The 19,030-nt window shown below is 35.1% G+C and overlaps 1 protein-coding gene across 1 annotated transcript in view; it reads left to right on the top strand.

Moving 5' to 3' along the window:
* The window catches only part of ryr3 (ryanodine receptor 3), a 91,478-nt gene that overhangs the window by 5,091 nt on the left and 67,357 nt on the right, over window positions 1-19,030 (top strand). The window contains exons 2-6 of the mRNA XM_016529249.1: window positions 13,042-13,161; window positions 14,812-14,910; window positions 15,752-15,772; window positions 18,230-18,304; window positions 18,642-18,720. Of these exons, the coding sequence (XP_016384735.1) occupies window positions 13,042-13,161; window positions 14,812-14,910; window positions 15,752-15,772; window positions 18,230-18,304; window positions 18,642-18,720 (394 nt within the window). The remainder of the gene's footprint in view (window positions 1-13,041; window positions 13,162-14,811; window positions 14,911-15,751; window positions 15,773-18,229; window positions 18,305-18,641; window positions 18,721-19,030) is intronic.

Raw genomic sequence — 19,030 nt, forward strand, 5'->3', positions numbered from 1 at the left:
AGTTGTGAGATCTTGTGAAGTGTGCATGTGACCTGCATGATCGCGTGTTCTCTCTGCGTGACTTTCGGTCCGTGCAAATCGAATGTTTTTTAACATTAAATTCGTGATTTCAAATTATGCTACACTTTATGCATTTGCCCACTGTCATATATTTATGTCATTTTCATTGCGTGCTGTATGTAAAATGAGTGTTACCTTGGCTTTATTTGAAAAAAAAGAAAGAAAAAAAAGATTCCCAATGCACACAAACTTCCCAGAATACTGAGTGCCCTGTTGGTTACAGTGTTTACTTCCTTTTCAATTAGATTTTTATTAAATATTTATTTGTGAAAAATGCTTTGTCTTCTATAGTATAAGTATGTTTATTTTACACAATCATTTTTAATCCATTTTCAAATGATTTAAAATTTCTTAAATATTAATTAAAATAAATAAAATTATATCGGCTTTATATCGGCCATCGGCCACCCTGCTTTCCAAGATATCGGCATCGGCTGTCAAAAAACCCATATCGGTCGACCACTAATACAAATTATATACTCAACATAGTACGTTTGCTTAGCCTATATTTGTTTAAATTGATGTTTTTGTTCTTGATGTTCTTTGTGTTGGTAAAAGTGCAAATCTCTAAACGTTTTTAGCCTTTTTGTTGAAAGACAATTTTGATGAAGTTTAAGTGATCTGTGTGTGCACGTTTCCGTGCTGTTTATGTAAGGCTGCTGATGAGTGACTCGTCTGTGGTCTATGAGCTTCAAGTGGCAGCCTCAGCTCATTGAGCTTCCTTCAGATTAATTGAACCCAGACTGATGTCACTGCTCTTTTTGTGGCCTCTGGCATTGGTTTATCCCAAAGGGAACAAGCCATCTGTGCTATAGGACAACACAAGCGCTCAGACTCAAGTGTGTTTGTGTGGGTGTTTACTGTACTAACATTTATAGAGCATGTTTAGTGTATTATTCATATGACAGGATTCCATGGTTGTATAGGTTGGGCTCGTTAACTGTTATAAAATCCACTTGAGGCAATTAGTTTTAGCGGGATTACACAGGAATTCTTGTCTCAGCAAAGTCAGCACATATGTGGCATAGCTTTTGCTTGTCTGACACACGGGCCTCATGGCAGTGAGACGGCCTTGGGGGCCCCTAGCTGACAGCTTACTCAAGAATACAACTGCATTGGTCAGAGGAAGTACCGAAGCAAGATCTTAAAGGGATAGTTCACACGTAAATGAAAATTCTGTAATATTTATTCACCTTCTTGACGTTTCTCTAAAAAACAAAAAATATTTTTTGGAAAAATATTCTGAAATACACTGCTTTTCAAAAGGTCAAAATTTTGGGGTCAGTCAGATTTATATTTTTTATCTTTTTGAAAAAGATGTAATACTTCAATTTAGCAGGGATGCATTAAATTGATTCAAAGTGACTGTAAAGGCATTTATAATGTTATAAAAGATTTATATTTCTAATAAATGCTGCTCTTTTGAACGTTCTGTTCATCAAAGAATCCTGATTAAATGTATCAGGTTTTCCACAAAAAAATATTAGGCAGCACAACTGTTTTCAACATTAATAATAATAATAAATGTTTCTTGAGCACCAAATCAGCATTAGAATGATTTCTGAAAAATCTTGTGACACTGAAGACTAGGGCTGTCAAAATGGCTGAAAAACTAAATTCAAATTTTTTTACTTAAAGGGGTCATATGATGTGATTTAAATTTTTCCTTTCTCTTTGGAGTGTTACAAGCTCTTGGTGCATAAAGAAGATCTGTAAAGTTGCAAAGACTAAAGTCTCAAATCCAAAGAGATATTCTTTATAAAAGTTAAGCGTCAACCACGCCTACCTAAAACAGCTCGTTCTAACACGCCCCTACATGTCTACTTCATGATGTGGGAAGATTTGCATAATGCCTCCCAAATGTTCACGCAAATAAAGAAGGCGTAACTTTTATTTTCGCTGTTGCCGCCGCTGCCATGTTGTGGAGTCACTGTGTGTTTCATTGTGAAAGCGAAACTACTTTGTTTGGCCTTCCAAAAGAGGACACAACTAGAAATCAGTGGTTAAGTTGTATTTACAACAACGTTCCAGAACAGTTCAACCCAAATATTCAGATGTGTGCAGCACATTTTATGGAGGACTGTTTACTGATCCAGGGAGAGCCACAAGAGGGCACATCAAACAAAATATTATGCACATTTCTTCAAAGCATAATAAAATAACAGGACTATCTTTGGAAAAAGTGCATAATGTTTAAAATAATGTTTATAAACCTTATATAATTAATAAAGTTGCTTAAGCAGTTAGAAACAAAACAGCATCATGTATGTATGTATAATTTAATACAAAGGACCGAAAACCAATCACAAAGAGTACTTTCTTCAAAACTTGAGATGCAGTGGGATGGGGAAAACCACCATAATGTCTCGAGACATGTTTTTTTAAAAGTTGAACTCATTAATTTTACATAGCTTTCTAAACATGCGGCTCTCTTGTGCGAGTCGCGAGTGCAACGGTGATAGTCCCTCTAGAAAATGCGATAAATATGTGTTCTGTGTGAACGGCTTGGTTTCGGTTTTGACGTAAACAACATCTTCCCCCCATTGATGTTCTCTTTTTCTGCAATATTTTGAATGAACAATGTAGCAGCGCCGCATCTAGTGGGTTCAACTGGATAGGCTAACAAAAGCATTAAAATGCAATGACACTTACATCGTCGTCGCATTTCGTGCACCACTGATAAGGCTGCCTGACGCTGCCTGTTTTTGCATTCGAATGTGAATTTTTATTTTAAATTCCACGAATATTCGAAATTCTAAATTTTTTTTGACAGCCCTACTGAAGACTGGAGTAACGGCTACAAAAAATGCAGTTTGCCATAGCAGGAATATATTACATTTTACAATATATTAATATTAATATAGAAAACAGTTATTTTGGATTTTAATAATATTTCTTATTTTTCCTGTTTTTACTGTATTTTTGATCAAATAAATCCAGCCTTGGTGAGCTATTCAAAAAACATTTAAAAATCTTGCTGACCCCAAACTTTGGAACTGTAGAGTGTATAATGAATTTGAATAAGGAGTTGTCAAAGCTGTCAAAACGTTTCATAAAAGTAGTCCATAATAAGACCTGTGCACTATATTCCAACTCTTCTGAAGTCATAATTATGATAGCTTTGTGTGAGAAGCAAACTGAAATTTCAGTTGTTATTCGCTGAAAATCTTGACTTCAGTCCTAGCTGCATGATCATAAGAGAATAGCAATATCTGATATGGGTGTAAATTGTTCTTTTGAGTCAGATCTTTTCAATGAATCAATTGATCAAGTTCGCAAGATCACTCTAAATCAGTGGTTCTCAACCTTTTTTTCCACTGGGCCGCACTATGGTCCAAGTGCAAGTCTCACGGGCCACATATCATTTACATATTACGTCACCAATACAAACCAACCAGATTTATAATATTATAGCCTAAATATTATGATATATAAACAATGACATTTATTGAAATAAATAATTCTACTCACCATTAATAAAACACCTAATGCTGTTGGGAGCTGACCAATTTTATGAAATTCGGCTGGAAAGGAGTAACAACACAATGAAGTTGCGATTGTAAGTTGCAGTCTGTAAGACGCGCACGGAAGCGTGACTTGGTGCGTGACATTGCAGAAAATGTGCGTTCACAAATGTAGCCTATGTTGATCCAAATATGGAAAGCACTTTCGAATTTAATAATCTGAGGTTCTCTCCAGAGATGTTTTGCCACATTTCTGCAATTAAGGATGATTGCTACGTAGTATGGGTGTTTTCTTTTGCCTGAACATCTTCAAGTGAGTGGCGGGGCAAACCGAAAGTTGATGCCGAATGTCCAGTACTCTCCTTCACTGCTGATGCTGCGACTATTCTTGTTTGTATGTGTTCCTTCGCTGGCATTTTCCACTTTTCGTTTTTCTCCCTTAATAACAAATTTGTCCATTCTGGTGCTTAATTGTGCCGAACTAATGGATGCTGATGACTATTTGAATTGAATTCTGCCAAAGTGCATGCTTGTATGTGTTCGTTAAATGCGTAACGTTAATTACGTGAGTACATAGGTCTGCTCTGAAAATAATAAATTTAATTAATCAAAAAAATTAATTTACACAACAAAAACATTATAGCTTTTATTTGTTTAGTACATTTTTTAATTAATGTAAAAACTAAAATGAATTGTAAAACTGGAAGTTATTTTTTAATTGTGTTCAGCATGGTGAGCCGCATTTGGATTTGTGACGGGCCGCGGGTTGAGAACCACTGCTCTAAATTTTTGATTCACAAAATCAAACTGATTAGGTTCTTATGTTTACAAACTCAGTGATCCAATCACATAATGGCAGCAGGGCACGGGAAGATTGACTAAGTGAATAGTGACTCAAATTTTTTTTGTTTGCTTGCCTCATAGAGCAATATGATTGACTATATTTATGATATTTTTATGATACTTTTAGCCATTTTTAAAAGCTTGATTCATATTACTTAAATTTCAGGATATTCTTTAAAATTGTGCTTTTTTGTGTCTGTGCAATTATATGGGAACAGTACAGCGTAGATTATTAAAAATGAATTTAGAATGAAAGTCATAGGGATTTGAAACAACATGAAGGTGAGCAAATTATGACATTTTGGGATCTTTCCCAGTGCATTAATTGCTCCTCCAGCCATAGTCAGTGAACTCAGAGTTCAGACCTTCTTCTCTGACCAAACTTCATTTGCTGCATCAGTATTTTATCCCCATCCAGAGATATCTCTGTCTACCAGGAGTCAGTCTGAATTCATTTGTTAGTGTAGATGGAGGTCACTCAGGCATGCATGCAAGCCATTTTCTATTGCGTGAGGCTATTTTTCCCAGCAGTGTGCATGCTAAGTGAGCCTAGACTGCAGCAGAGTAATACAATTTGTAATTTGGCTGTAGCGGAAGGCACAGTTCTTGCTGTCTGTGAACCTCTCGGTCTCAAACACCCTGAAGCTTGGCTCCCTGACCCAATCACATTTTTAGCAGTGCTCTCAGACTCCTTTAAACCATCACAGCATATGTCTGCTGTGTCACTCAAGGAGTCAAGAGGGAAAGTCTCTGTAAGGATGCTTGACAGCACTGGTGAAAAGGCTTTTGCATTTTTAATCGATTTTCTCTGAATGGCCTCTTGTGTTATACCTTATTTTCTTTGTAACTTCGGATCTTATGTGAAAGATGCTGGCTGTTCGAGAGTCTGGTCACCAACAAAGATTATCAGCATCAATTGTATAGGACAAAGAAGAAGAGAGTCACTTACAGTTGTAATGTGCAAAGATACTCTGTGTGTATCCAGTTTCTTAGTTATGCTGTGTGATTACTTCAGCTAGAGTATAAAGACTGCATTATTTGTGCAAAACAAACTCTAATTTCAATTAATAACCTCTTTGTCTCTGCAATGTAATTGAAGTTTGCAGTTTGAAGTGTGAAATTAGATACATTAAATTAGAATCATTCATCCATACTGTAGTTAGACATGGATTTTATAGAGCACAAAAAGTGATTCTTGCACACAGCGTTTCTGTATTAGCGTTTCTCAGTCTCAGATAGCCAAAGGCTCTGTGGAAAATTCTTGAATTGTGAATGAAAAATCTCATGGTATGACCATAGCAAGCAATATGATTAGAGTGCAGAGGGCTTGCCCATACTTTCAATTTGTTCTCTCCTTTCATATTTCAACAGATTCTTCAATAAACAGTTTTAAACCTTGAATCAAATAACATTAATAATCAAATTACAGCATTACAAATTTTGATTTGAAGCAAAAATGTTAAAATAAAGTTAAAGGGGTCATATGATGCTGCTAAAAAGAACATTATTTTGTGTATTTGGTGTAATGAAATGTGTTTATGCGGTTTAAGGTTAAAAAAACACATTATTTTCCACATACTGTACATTATTGTTTCTCCTCTATGCCCCGCCTTTCTGAAACGCGTCGATTTTTACAAAACTAATCGGTCTGAAAAGCGAGGTGTGCTCTGATTAACCAACTATCCAGTGCGTTGTGATTGGCCGGAAAAATTGAAATCGCATCATATGACCCCTTTAAATAAAGATAAAAAGACTAAGGTATTAATGTACACCTAATGTCTTTTATGAAATGAAACTACTCCCATAACAACTTCTCTGATCTTGCTTTACGTTTGTGGGGAGTGTAGTACTTTACAACTTAACATGAATTAAAAAAAAAAAAAAAACATAATTGCCAATTGGTTTTTCCTGAAGGAGCATCTGTCAGCAGTTCATAAGTGATGTATTTGGCCTTTAAAAGTTTGAGAAATCCTTTGTAGCTTTTTCTTACTTTTAGTTCAAGGTGAGCATATTTTTCTCATAGAGCATTATTGAAGGATTTTGCAAGTTAACCGGATGCAGATATGGAGGTGATAAAGATGCGGGTTCATTCAACCATCTCATAAAGCTGTCACATACAGGAGCGTGAGCCACCTGTTTGGTAAAATGCAGTAGCTGGCAATGAATTTGAGTTATTTAAGGAATTAGAGCTTAGCTGAGATGAGGAAAAGACAAAGAACCATCTCTTCAAACCAAGGTTATTTTCGTAAACGAAAACTAAAACTAAGACGAAAACGATTGATCGAAAAACATTTCCATAAACGGAAATAAAATAAAAATATCAAAATAAATGAAAAACTAAAACGAAACGAAACTAACAACAGTTATTGAAAAACTAACTGAAATAAAATAATAATTATAAAAATAAAATATATTGTTTCCGTAATCATTACGTTCTTCTCACCCCGTGGTGGAAAAATATATGAGCTGTGTGGCGGTTTAGGGAAATACCTGTCAATGGCGCATCATGGACGTGAGGTTATCTGACGGAGAGACTCAAAGTAGTTTAAAGCAGAGTCCTGCATGGGTCCTGTTTGGTAAACTCGCACCAGCAGTACTTAAAGGGTTAGTTCACCCAAAAATGAAAATTAGCCCATAAATTACTCCCCCTCAAGGCATCCTAGGTGTATATGACTTTCTTCTTTCAGACGAATCCAGTCGGAGTTATATTAAAAATGGTCTTTAATCTTTCAAGCTGTTTAATGGCAGTCAGCGGGTGTTGCAATGCATCAGTCCAAAAGAAGTTAAATAAAAAGCGCCCATCCATAATAAAAAGTGTCTCACACGGCTCCGGGGGGTGAACAAAGTCCTCCTGTAGCGAATCGATGCGCTTTTGTAAGAAAAATAACCATATTTAAAACGTAATAATCCCTTTAATCTAGCTTGCACTCACTGTTGTAAACGAAAGCAGCTCTGGGCGGATGGCGTATGAGGTCGGCTTTGTGCATGCGCCGCTCAGAAAATGCTTCCTTTGCTCCTGTTAACAAACGTTGGTTTTCACGAGACTCACCGGCGCATGCTCAACGCCAACATCTTACGTCATCCTCCCGGAGCTGCTTCCGTGTACAACTGTTGGCGCAAGCTAGATTAAAGTGATTATTACGTTTTGAATATGAATATTGAATATATATACAATACAATAATATATATACAGTCAAACCAAAATGATTCAGACACCAGATATAATTTTTGATATTTTGTTACTAGTGGGTGCAGGACACTATAGTTCATAAATGTAAGTGAGGATAGCAAAATAAAGTGAACTGTGACATATTATACCCAAAAATTCTTCATACAGTGGACTAGCAGTAAAATTTGGGATCAAAAATTATTCAGACACTTTGACCTGACCATGTTTTGTTTAAGTGTTTTTTCTTTAATTGCTAATGCGAACTTTTTACACCACAGACTGAACAAAATTAAGCATTGCTTGGTAATTGGTTGACCTAAATTGTTATTATATAATTGTGTACTTAAACTTAACAGCTGAATAATTTTTGGTTGATTGTAATTTGTAATCCATTACATACCTTTCTATCAAATTTATCTGACATTATCAAGATGAATTTGTTCTGACACAGTTTAACTCTGAGTTCTTGTCATATTGTATTACCATTTTCTAAACTATAGCGAATAGACTGCGATACAATGTGAGAAATGTTGAAGGTGTCTGAATAAATTTTGGTTTGTGTGTGTGTTTGTGTTTGTGTGTGTATATATTTTAGCCAAAATTAAACATCAAATTACTCATCAAATAAGCATGTACATTTTCACTCAAATTGTTATGCTGTTAATATAAAATTTGCATTTAATTAAAAAAAGCATCTTCCCTAGTGGCCTCAGAATTGTAGACCTTACTGTATTTAAAATGATTTATTATGTGTTTGGAGACACAGAAACGTCATCTTTCAGACGACTAAAAAATTCTGCAGTGTTCGAGACCTGGGCTGACTGAGCATGTGCGTACATTTCAAAATAGCATTGTGGGAGGGGCGATTTTATGTATTCACCTTTTCTCAAGTTCATGTCAGTGGCAGGGCCGGGTGAGTCGTGAGCATTTATTTGGCACCAGAGCACATCAGGACCTCTCGGGTTACAGCCCCTGAAGTCTTCAGGCCACACACCCACACCTGTTCATGTCCTTAAAGACACAAACTGAGCATGTTGAAGGAGGGGGGTGGAGCGACCCATATTCCTCTGCTGCACCTGTGTTTAAACTCACAGCCACGTTGGCTTGAATAGGGTCGGTCTGTCAGGCACAGATTGATTTGGCAGAAGGTCCAGGCAGTCATGTGTACAGAATATGGATGCATAACAGAGACTTTGGAGAGTTCTGGTTCTTGCCCTTGTGATTTGGAGCGGACGCACCCCACCCCCCGCAACCTTAAACACGCAACACCCCTATAGATAGACTGTGACTCTGCCCCTTAGCTGTTTTGCAGATGGCTTTGCGGCTCTCTCCTGGATCACTTTGCTGCAGATTCACCAGATTCCTTGGCAGGGGATCTAGATGGGACCTAAGAAAGGGAAGATCTCCTCTTTTAGTTAAAGACCACTCCACTGCATTAGTGGATAACACTATATTGTAAATAGATACATGCATACATCTGCAGATCACTGTAATCCCAAACACAAACATTTGTCTCACTTATACTAATGCTGTGTATTATTCAGAATAAGAATATAGCCAAACAATAAATAAACTAAATATGTAAGTAAACAGTATATATAGAATATACACCCAAAGCACAGATATACCTATGCATGTGTTTTATGTGCAAAGTGCACAGAATTTGTGACAGTATGTATGCAGTTTAATAAATCGGTTTGATTTTGAATATTGCATATGCGATGTGTTGCACGGTTGTACTATTGAACATGATATTATGCCAAATGGTAAAGGAAGTTCATCCCAAAATCCTAATGCTGTTGGAATCAGAATAAGCTTTTATTGCAAAAAATAAAATAAGTAGAATATATATAGAGAGAAATAACGAAGCACCGATAACCATATTTTTAAAATGTTGTGCACAGAATATGTGACAATATGTGACCCTGGATCACAAAACCAGTCATAAGGGTCAATTTTGAAATCTGAAAGCTGAATCAATAGGCTTTCCATTGATGTATGGTTTGTTAGGACAGGATAGTATTTGGTCGAGATACAGCTATTTGAAAACCTGGAATCTGAGGGTGCAAAAAAAAATCTAAATATTGAGAAAATCGCCTTTAAAGTTGTCCAAATGAAGTTCTTAGCAATGCATATTACTACTCAAAAATTAAGTTTTGATATATTTACGGTAGGAAATTTACAAAATATCTTCATGGAACATGATTTTTACTTAATATCCTAATGATTTTTGGCATAAAAGAAAAATCGATAAATTTGATCCATACAATGTATTTTTGGGTATTGCTACAAATATACCCATGCTACTTATGACTGGTTTTGTGGTCCAGGGTCACATATGTACAGTATATATAGTTTAATAAATATGATTGAATTTGCATATTGCATATGAGATTTTTTTGCACAGTGGCACTATTGTACATGATATTATGCTGATATTATGGTAAGGGAATAGTTTGTCCTACAATGAAAATTGTCTCAATTTTCTCACCTTCATGTTGTTCCAAACCTTTATGACTTGACTTCTTCTGTGGAACACAAATTAATATTAAAAAAAGAATTGTCTTTGTCCAATCAGTGAGGTCCAAAACAATACTAGACCTTATTGACTTTCACTCTATGGGCAAAAAAACAACAACAACAAAAACAAAACAACAAAAGAAAACTCATCCTTTGATTTGATCAGTTTGCAGCAGTATATAAAAGGGTTCATCAGTTGGACTATATGGTTGGACCCAACATTAACAGTTTGGCTTGGTTTATTTTCCACTGTGAAAAGATCCATCTCAGGATCTCAAGCTTTACTTGCTCAGCAGCCTTGATTGATCTATGGATTATTATTTAAAGTCAAATACAAGACTGATACTTTAATTTGTCAGTGAAAAGGCGAGCATTGAACACATATGTTTCAGGTTATGAGGGACTTAATTGGGCCGGAACAATTTGGAAATTGCTGGCAATTTGTTTGTCAGTTCTGTAGGCTTCAGTTTAGATGCAATACATGCATTCCAGCTCCATTCAGAAAATGTACTTGATTCAAACATATTTGCATATAATGTCAGTATGCTACATACATTAGACACCAAATCTGCTACGTGGTCTGCTCTCTGTTCCAGTGGAATCACCAAATAAAATGCACTCAAATGCACCCCAGTTATGATATGCATCCACTGATATGCAGTAGCAATTTTTGGGACTGCTCACGATCTAGGCAAGAATCATAACACTAGGGCCCTATGATTTCTGAGATGCGGAAAATGCAGACGGAATCGCAGAATCCAGTCATAAAAATGGAATTTACTGTATAACGCGGAATGTCACAGAATTTGATGAATAAATCAAAAGTAGGTCAGTACACTTAAATCAAAACGTGATATGGACTAGTGTCTGTGAATATTACGCCACAAAATACTATTTATATATAAATCCTGCATTTTCTGCGTGTCTCTTTGTGAATGAATGGCGCAGAAGCACGGTTTTGTTTACCACACACATACTGAAGCGCGCCTGATGCTTTGGTGTTTTCAGCCTCTGCTGCCTCAATATATGAGTACATGAACACATAAACATAATCTCCACTACTGCTCTGGAGAGTCACTTCATGAGCATTTTACATTTTCTTTTGAGAAAAACTATCATCATATCATATATAAACCGAGAAACTTAAGGTCTTCACAACAATCTGTCAAAATAATAGTTCGGTTTAACTTGAAGAAACTATGACAGAAATGTATTATTAATGTAATGATAGCACTACTACTAATAATAAAATTATTATTAAAACATTATTTTTAAGCAATATTTACCAGAAAAACTATTAACATACTTTATTTACCAGAAAAATTTAAATACACAACACAGTATTTCTGGAAAAAAAAGTTTTTTATAAAATCAATTATTTAGAGATGCTTTTGATTATTAAAATTTAATGAAACCATTAAAACGGAATCCAGAAAATTACTGGAAAACACAGAATTTGGTAAAAATAATATCAAATTTGAGAAAAATATGTATTTCATTCATTTTCCTTCAACTTTTAATAAATTGCTGTTAAATTGTAAAAGTTTCATGATTGTAGTTAATTAGACATGCTTTTTGATTAATAGTCTAAAAAAATTATAGGAGAATCTGACATTGTCAGCCGTAGACAAGGGAAACTCATTCCACAGATAGGGCCAATCTGGACCAACACATACCATATACAAACATCACTAAAATCTACAGTATATTTTATCCATGTATGCATTTCATTTTTAATTGATAATTTATTGTTTAAAAAAACTTACTAAAAAAACTTTTAAAAATCTTACTGACCCCATATTTTTTAATGGTAGTATGTAATAAGACTTTTTGGTGGGGACTAAACTTATTAACGAATAGAGTTTAATGTAAGGTAATGTAGGCTTATTTGGCTTATTTGTTTACATCAGCGGTTGGATTGGCATCTGTAATATGTTACTAGGCACTCCACTGCTTTACTGTCAGAATAACAGAGTTCCTGTTGTCATTCTTCAGTTTTAGCATAGCTTAGACAGCAGAGCTAGACAGCCCACTTTAATTAGCATAACTCAAGCCCAAATACACACAGGCTATTATGTGTGTATTTAGAATGCTGGATGTTCTTGCTAGCTCTCATCTCATTAATGCATCTTAAACCTGATGAATGAAATATAAAATATGAACTTACACACCATGACTGTGTTAAGGAATTGTTACAGCTCTGATGATGATCATCAGAACCATGGCAACCATCAGCTAGGATTAATGTGATACTTGAGCTGGCAAACAAGAAAAGGAAACGCAAATGATACAGAAATCAATATTTTCCTTCTCAGAGAGAATAAGGATGTACAGAGATTGATTGTGGATTCTAATGACGTAAGTGTCTCCACTCTTCTTCCTTTCCTCCAGTGACAGTTTTGAGGTAATTTAGCTGTTACATCATTAATTAATTTAAAGTTATTATGACCTGACAGAAGTTCAGCTTTTTCAAGTGGTTTTTTGTATCTGTAGCTATTTTATTTGTAGCAATTTTATTTTATATTTCACATGTTTAGCTATTGATAGCAATTTTTGCTATCGGAATTGCTGCTGTTAAATATTGTGTAACTGAAATGTGTATTTTTTAGAAAACTTTCTCATTTCCCTTTTTAATATGTGACTAACTATAAGTAATTAATTTCTAGACTAATTTACCTAAAAAGTGTAAAAACTGGGGCGCTATCAAAAAATTGCTCCTTTTAAGCTTCTCAACCAGCCTGACACAGCAACAGTGGCTCGGCCAATGGTGTGAGTTTGGGGCGGGATTATTCCTTTGGCTGGCCAATAGCAGGTAGGCGGAGTGGCTAGGAAACCTGTTTGAAAACAGACCTTATTTTAATATGCCGTTTGGTGATGTTGGTTTCACAGAAATGACACACTTCGGCTTTAAGGTTTTTTTTGGGGACTACATTGAGTGAAAGTGTTTGGAGTGTTTTTGCTAATTCATTGTTTTTGTCTTGACAGGATGATGAGGTGGTACTGCAGTGTGTCGCCGCCATTCAGAAGGAGAATCGCAAATTCTGCCTTTCAGCAGAGGGACTCGGCAACCGCCTGTGTTATCTAGAGCCCACGTCAGAGGCGAAGGTAAAGCCCCATGTGTTCTGAGAAACTAATCACGGCTTCAATATCCCTAAACCTTCCCACTCAACCCCCAATGCAGAGATTGAAGCAAAGCAGTTTAGAAAACAGCTTTAGACAGCTACAATATACAAGTGCATAATTTTTGTATTACACAATATGTTTTTTTCAGTATGTTGATTAAGGAATACTTAAAACACTGTACCTCTTTGTGTTAAGAAAATTGCATGGTTAAAAATACATGTAGAGTGAAGCAGGGAGACTTACACATATTTGCCTTTGGTATGTTGTCCTCTAGAAGTACATCAAATTAATGGCAAGATATTCATGTAGTTGAAAACCATGGCAACAGCAATTGATCCTAGTGCTCTGCACCATATTTTCTATGCATCAGGAGGCAAGGCAGTAGAAGATGTGTGGGCATTTCTGTGGTTATGTGCGGTGTATCTACTGAGCCTGACCTTCTTCATACATTGTAAAAATGAAGGTGGCTAATGATGATAATCTTTCTATTATCATATAAAGTATTGGTCTTCTTCATGCATATCTATAAATGAATCCTTATGGATTCACGTGCAATGCATAACGGATAACCCTGAGTGACACGGAGACATCTGCTGTAATTGCCTGAGTGACGTAGAAGATAAAACTGTCAGCGTTTACCATCATGCATTACCATCTCCCTGGTCTCTCAGATGCATATTTAAAACTATAAATAGAAAGGCATTTTATGTGAAACATATATAGAGGTTAGGGTTCATATATATATGGGTCATAATTAAGGTCATTAAGTTTTTATTGTTGAGTTTCATATGTGCAGTTTTCATATAGGGGCAAATTATGTGCTCAGTGTGGCTTTTAAGATATATAAATTATATTACACACACACACACACACACACACACACACACACACATATATATATATATATAAATAAATATATATATATATGTAATTCTACAATAAAATAATACATTTTATAATTATTTAATAATAATATTAAAATATGTATACAAATAATTTCTAGGGTATCACATAATGTGTGAGTTACATTCCTTCGAGTTGCGTAGAGGGATTTTTTAACCTGACTGAGACATAATACTTCTATAGTATTTTCTCTTTGTATTTTATGGCTGCAGATGACTTTCCCCAGAGGCATCTGTCACTCTACTTAGCACATTCTCCCCACTCACATGTCATATTAAAACCTGAAAGGGCACTGGTCACCATAAGTCATGGCTGATTTCTCTTATTTCTCAACACAAAGGAAGATGTTAGTAGGAAAATGCTTTTAAAGTATACACTCAGTAAGACTGTACATGATTCAGACTCTAGTTATCAGAAGGTGACAGAATGTTCACTTTCTCAGGATAGCTGAACCAGACAGTCGAGGGGCTTTAAATAGCAGCCTGATAAACAGATGCAGGGTGGGAGAAGACTTCTCTAGACCAAAGGTGGAGCTCACCACTTGCCCATGTTAATCCTTACTGGCCTCTCAAGCTAATCCTAATGAACACATATCGAAAACAGAACATCTATTTGGGACTAATGAAGGGCTTTAATCTGTAAACATAAACACTCTACCAATTATCTGATTTTATCCATATCAAAAAACAAATAAGCAACTACACCCGCAATATCTCTATCTCTCCACAGTACTTTCCTCCTGACCTATGCATCTGCAACTTTGTGCTGGAGCAGTCGCTCTCAGTGCGGGCCCTGCAGGAGATGCTTGCAGGGCAGAGCGGTGAAGGGGTAAGTAAACAAGTCATTACAGGGTTACTATACTGAATATATCTAGATCTTTCTACTAAGAATACTTCAAAACCTTTCACTTTTGAGTGCATTTCAATGTCAATAGGGAAATATAATGGTGCACTGGCATGGAAAGACAGTGTATATACATATTTCCAAAACTACTCCATTGACTGTAGTTCTTCTGCATTCTATATGACCAAGGGTATGTAATCAATAATGATGACACTGATATCAGAAAACCAGAATTCACACTGGCAGATCTGATTTGGAGAGTTTTATGAATCAGATGTTATTCCTCAGATGCCATAATTGCTTTAGATTTTCAACATAGATAGTAATGCAAATCCATTATCCCTTAATCATTTAAACATCTACTTACTAACAAATGCAGGTGAGGTATGTATTGTCATAAATGGAGAAAATATTGTCATCTTTTTAATGTCTGTGATAGTATGGTACCTCACCTTCTGCTTTGCATAGACTAATTATTCCGCTCCATGTCTATTATGCTTTCAGTTGCCTGTAGAAGGTGAAATACATTTTTTTTCCTATTTCATAGTCATGATTTTTTTAATAAAATGCACTTCACAATATAAATTTTATTGAAGTTATTTCAAGTGTTTTTGCTCATGGATTGCCTCGTCATTTGGCATCATTCAGTTCATTATATCTAGTATCCAATCAATAAAAATATTTGATTTTTATTTCTAAAAACAGTAGCAAGAGTGGGTTTAATTAATTAATTTGGTAAGACATAATGAATTGAATGTGCTAAAGTGGCGAGGGTTTTCCAACTGCCTTTTTTAATCATATCTGTATCTTTGTTCATCGTTGCAAGAATCCTGATCATGAGCAATGGGTATGTTCACAATTGTTGACCAAAGAGTATGCATGAATGTCAATCTGAATTATGTAAAAAATATTTAACTTACATAATTATACCTACTGCTCCTTTTTAAGCATCCCAACCACTTCTTTAACTAAACTGGATTTTTAAGTGTGCTTTAACTCATAGCATAACCCAACTAATAAATTTAGTCAAGGTCTCTCTCCTTTATCTCAGGCTTGTTTCCCTCTCTCCATTTTTATGTTATGATTGAGAGTGTGAAAATGTTCCTGTAACCCAAAGAAGATGAATTAACTTGTCAAACCTAGAACCTAGTGGCCCTGAATTATGCAAAGCCCAGAATAAAATCTACTGGCTAAGCATGTTCTGAACAGGGCCATTTGAATGCTTTATTTGCCCTCCCTTCAGCACAAAATGGCATGCTCGATATTTTATTTCATGTTTATTTTTTACTGCAGCATTTTGAAATGAGATTGTCACAGCATATATTTTATTGGCTCGGTGCTGTGTATCTGTTGCGCTAACATTAATGTCTAGGAGAGAATGAGTTCTGTTGGAGAAGCATTATGCAGCAGAGTTACATACAGTACTTCACTGTAAAAATCCCTACGGATGTGTGTCATTTATTTAATGAATTCACTCTTTAATGCCTTTTTTTGTGTTGATTATTTGTAGTTTGAGATGTGAACTGTTTCTTCTTGCATTTGGACTCTAACACTCTCAAATTTCAGGAGTACCAATGACGAGGAAATGATCTGGAATGCTGATTCCAGAATGAATGTTTCTTTTTTTTTGTATTTTTTGGTTTCTTCTTTTGATGTTTCGCTTCTTTTTTTTTGTTTAGCTCAGAAGTAGTATACCATGCTACTTTCAGAGTGTACTATATACTACCATTCAAATGTTTAAAGTCAGATCAAAGTTGACTTTTGTGTTGTTTCAAAAAAATTATATTTAAAATAAATGCTGTTCCTTCGAACATTCTATTCTTCAAAGAATTCTGAAAAAAACATATATGTGACCTGGACCTCAAAACCAGTCTTAAGTCGCGGGGGTATATTTTTAGCAATAGCAATATTAGCAATATGGGTCAAAATTATCGATTTTTCTTTTATGCCAAAAATCATTAGGATATTAAGTAAAGATAATGTTCCATGAAGATATTTAGTAAATTTCCTACCGTAAATATATTAAAACTGAATTTTTGATTAATAATATGCATTGCTAAGAACTTAATTTTATTGTCCTAACAAACCATACATCAATGGAAAGCTTATGTATTCAGCTTTTAGATGATGTATAAATCTCAATTTCGAAAATTTGACCCTTATGACTGGTTTTGTGGTCCAGGGTCACATATATGTTGTGTAAACATTTTCACAAACATATTAAGCAAAAAACTGTTTTCAACATTGATAATAATAAGAAATCTGAGTACCAAATCATCATAATAAAATAATTTCTGAAGGATCATGTGACACTGAAGACTAGAGTAATGGCTGCTGAAAATTCAGCTTGGCATCACAGAAATAAATTATGGTTAAAAATATATATTCAAATAAAAGTTATTTTGTAATAAATTGTAATAATATTTCACAATTCTGCTGATTTTGCTGTATTTGTGATCAAATAAATGCAGCTTTGGTGAACATAAGATATTTGTTTCAAAAACATTCTGACCCCAAACTTTTGAATGGTAGGCAAGTATATGTTCAGTTTTTTTTTTTTTTTTTTTTTTAACATCAGGATGGTTTCTTTGGGATCTTTTTTATCAGCAGTCCAGAGATCTTGCCATTTTTAGTAGGCTGTCAACTTGAAACTGTCTAGAAGTGGCAGTTTCTGGTTAAATGTGCAGCTAACTGTGCAATATCACAGTGACCCCAAGGACTGTTGTTTATCATCTGATGTTTCAGCAAGACAGCAGGCATACTCTTACAGCAACAGCTGGGAGTAGGGAACACAAGTTTCAACTTTCCTCTTTGTCAAAGTCATGCGTTTTTAGACTATCGGTGAGGAGTTCAGATGAAACAGTCAGATATTGTGTTCAAATGTGGCAATAATTATTATGGTTAATCATGGAAGATTAGTGAACAGTATCACCAGCTGCAGACTTCAAAAGTTTTACCTGAGGTTCTTCATTATAAATATCTTTTTTAATTAAGAGAAACATCTTTTTTCCCTATGCACTCAGAGGCTTATAAGACGGGTAAGTATATTTACTCTGTTCCTCTCTTTCTTGTGGGCCTTTTTTCCACATACTCCTAACATTTCCTCATCTACGGTACAGCAACGAAATTTTGTTCTCGTTCAAACAACTGAACGAGAAATTTCCTTTTAACATCCGTCCAGCATGTTCTTCCCAGTGCCAATGTTTCTGATTCAGTGACTCTTTATTTTAACAGTGACCATTCTGTCCACGTCTCTGAACCCTTGCTTTGAGTTGCTAACAACATTTTACTCTCTCTTCTGTAGGCAGCACAGGGAGGTGGACATCGGACACTGCTCTACGGTCACGCCATCCTCCTTAGGCATTCCTTCAGTGGAATGGTGAGAATGCGATGCACAAATTGAAGCCAGTGGGGAGAAGGATTAGGCAGCCTGTCACAGCTTACAGCTCACACACATCAACTTCATGATCACTGACTCCCTACAGTATATTTGGGGTAGATGGGGAGAAGTGAAAATGCTTTAACATCATGAATGACAGGACGGCTTATGTTTTAATGGGATAATTATGTGTTTATATTATCGATAAACATTAACTATAAAGCTTGAAGCTTACTGAACTTGGTCTTCTGGGGGTCTTTACCCGTGATTCAGTGCTGCAGTGTAGGGAACCTTATTTGTTAGTAGAATTTACACTTGTTTCTTTGTTTTCCCATAGTATCTCACATGCCTAAAGACTTCCAGGTCTCTGACAGACAAACTGTCTTTTGATGTTGGCCTTCAAGAGGATTCAACCGGTAACAACAACAGTGCTATTTTAGTATTTATTAATATTTTGAAACAGCTTTTATTTTGATATTTTCATTTTACTTTTACTTTTACATTTTTTTTTTATTATTTTGTAATTTTTAAAAAATATTTCTATTAGTTTTATTTTTATTTCAGTTTTAGTAATTTTAGTACTTCATCTTAAGCTTATTTCAATGTAGTTTCCAAGGAAAAATTTCTAATTTTTTAAAAGTTTTTAATGACTGATAGTATTTTATTTTATTTTATTTTATTTTATTTATTTTTTAATTTTTTTAATTTTATTAAATAAAATTTTTT

Source organism: Sinocyclocheilus rhinocerous, unplaced genomic scaffold (genome assembly GCF_001515625.1).
Source record: "Sinocyclocheilus rhinocerous isolate Xijiao unplaced genomic scaffold, SAMN03320098_v1.1 scaffold271, whole genome shotgun sequence".
In the NCBI taxonomy this organism is placed as follows: Eukaryota; Metazoa; Chordata; class Actinopteri; order Cypriniformes; family Cyprinidae; genus Sinocyclocheilus; species Sinocyclocheilus rhinocerous.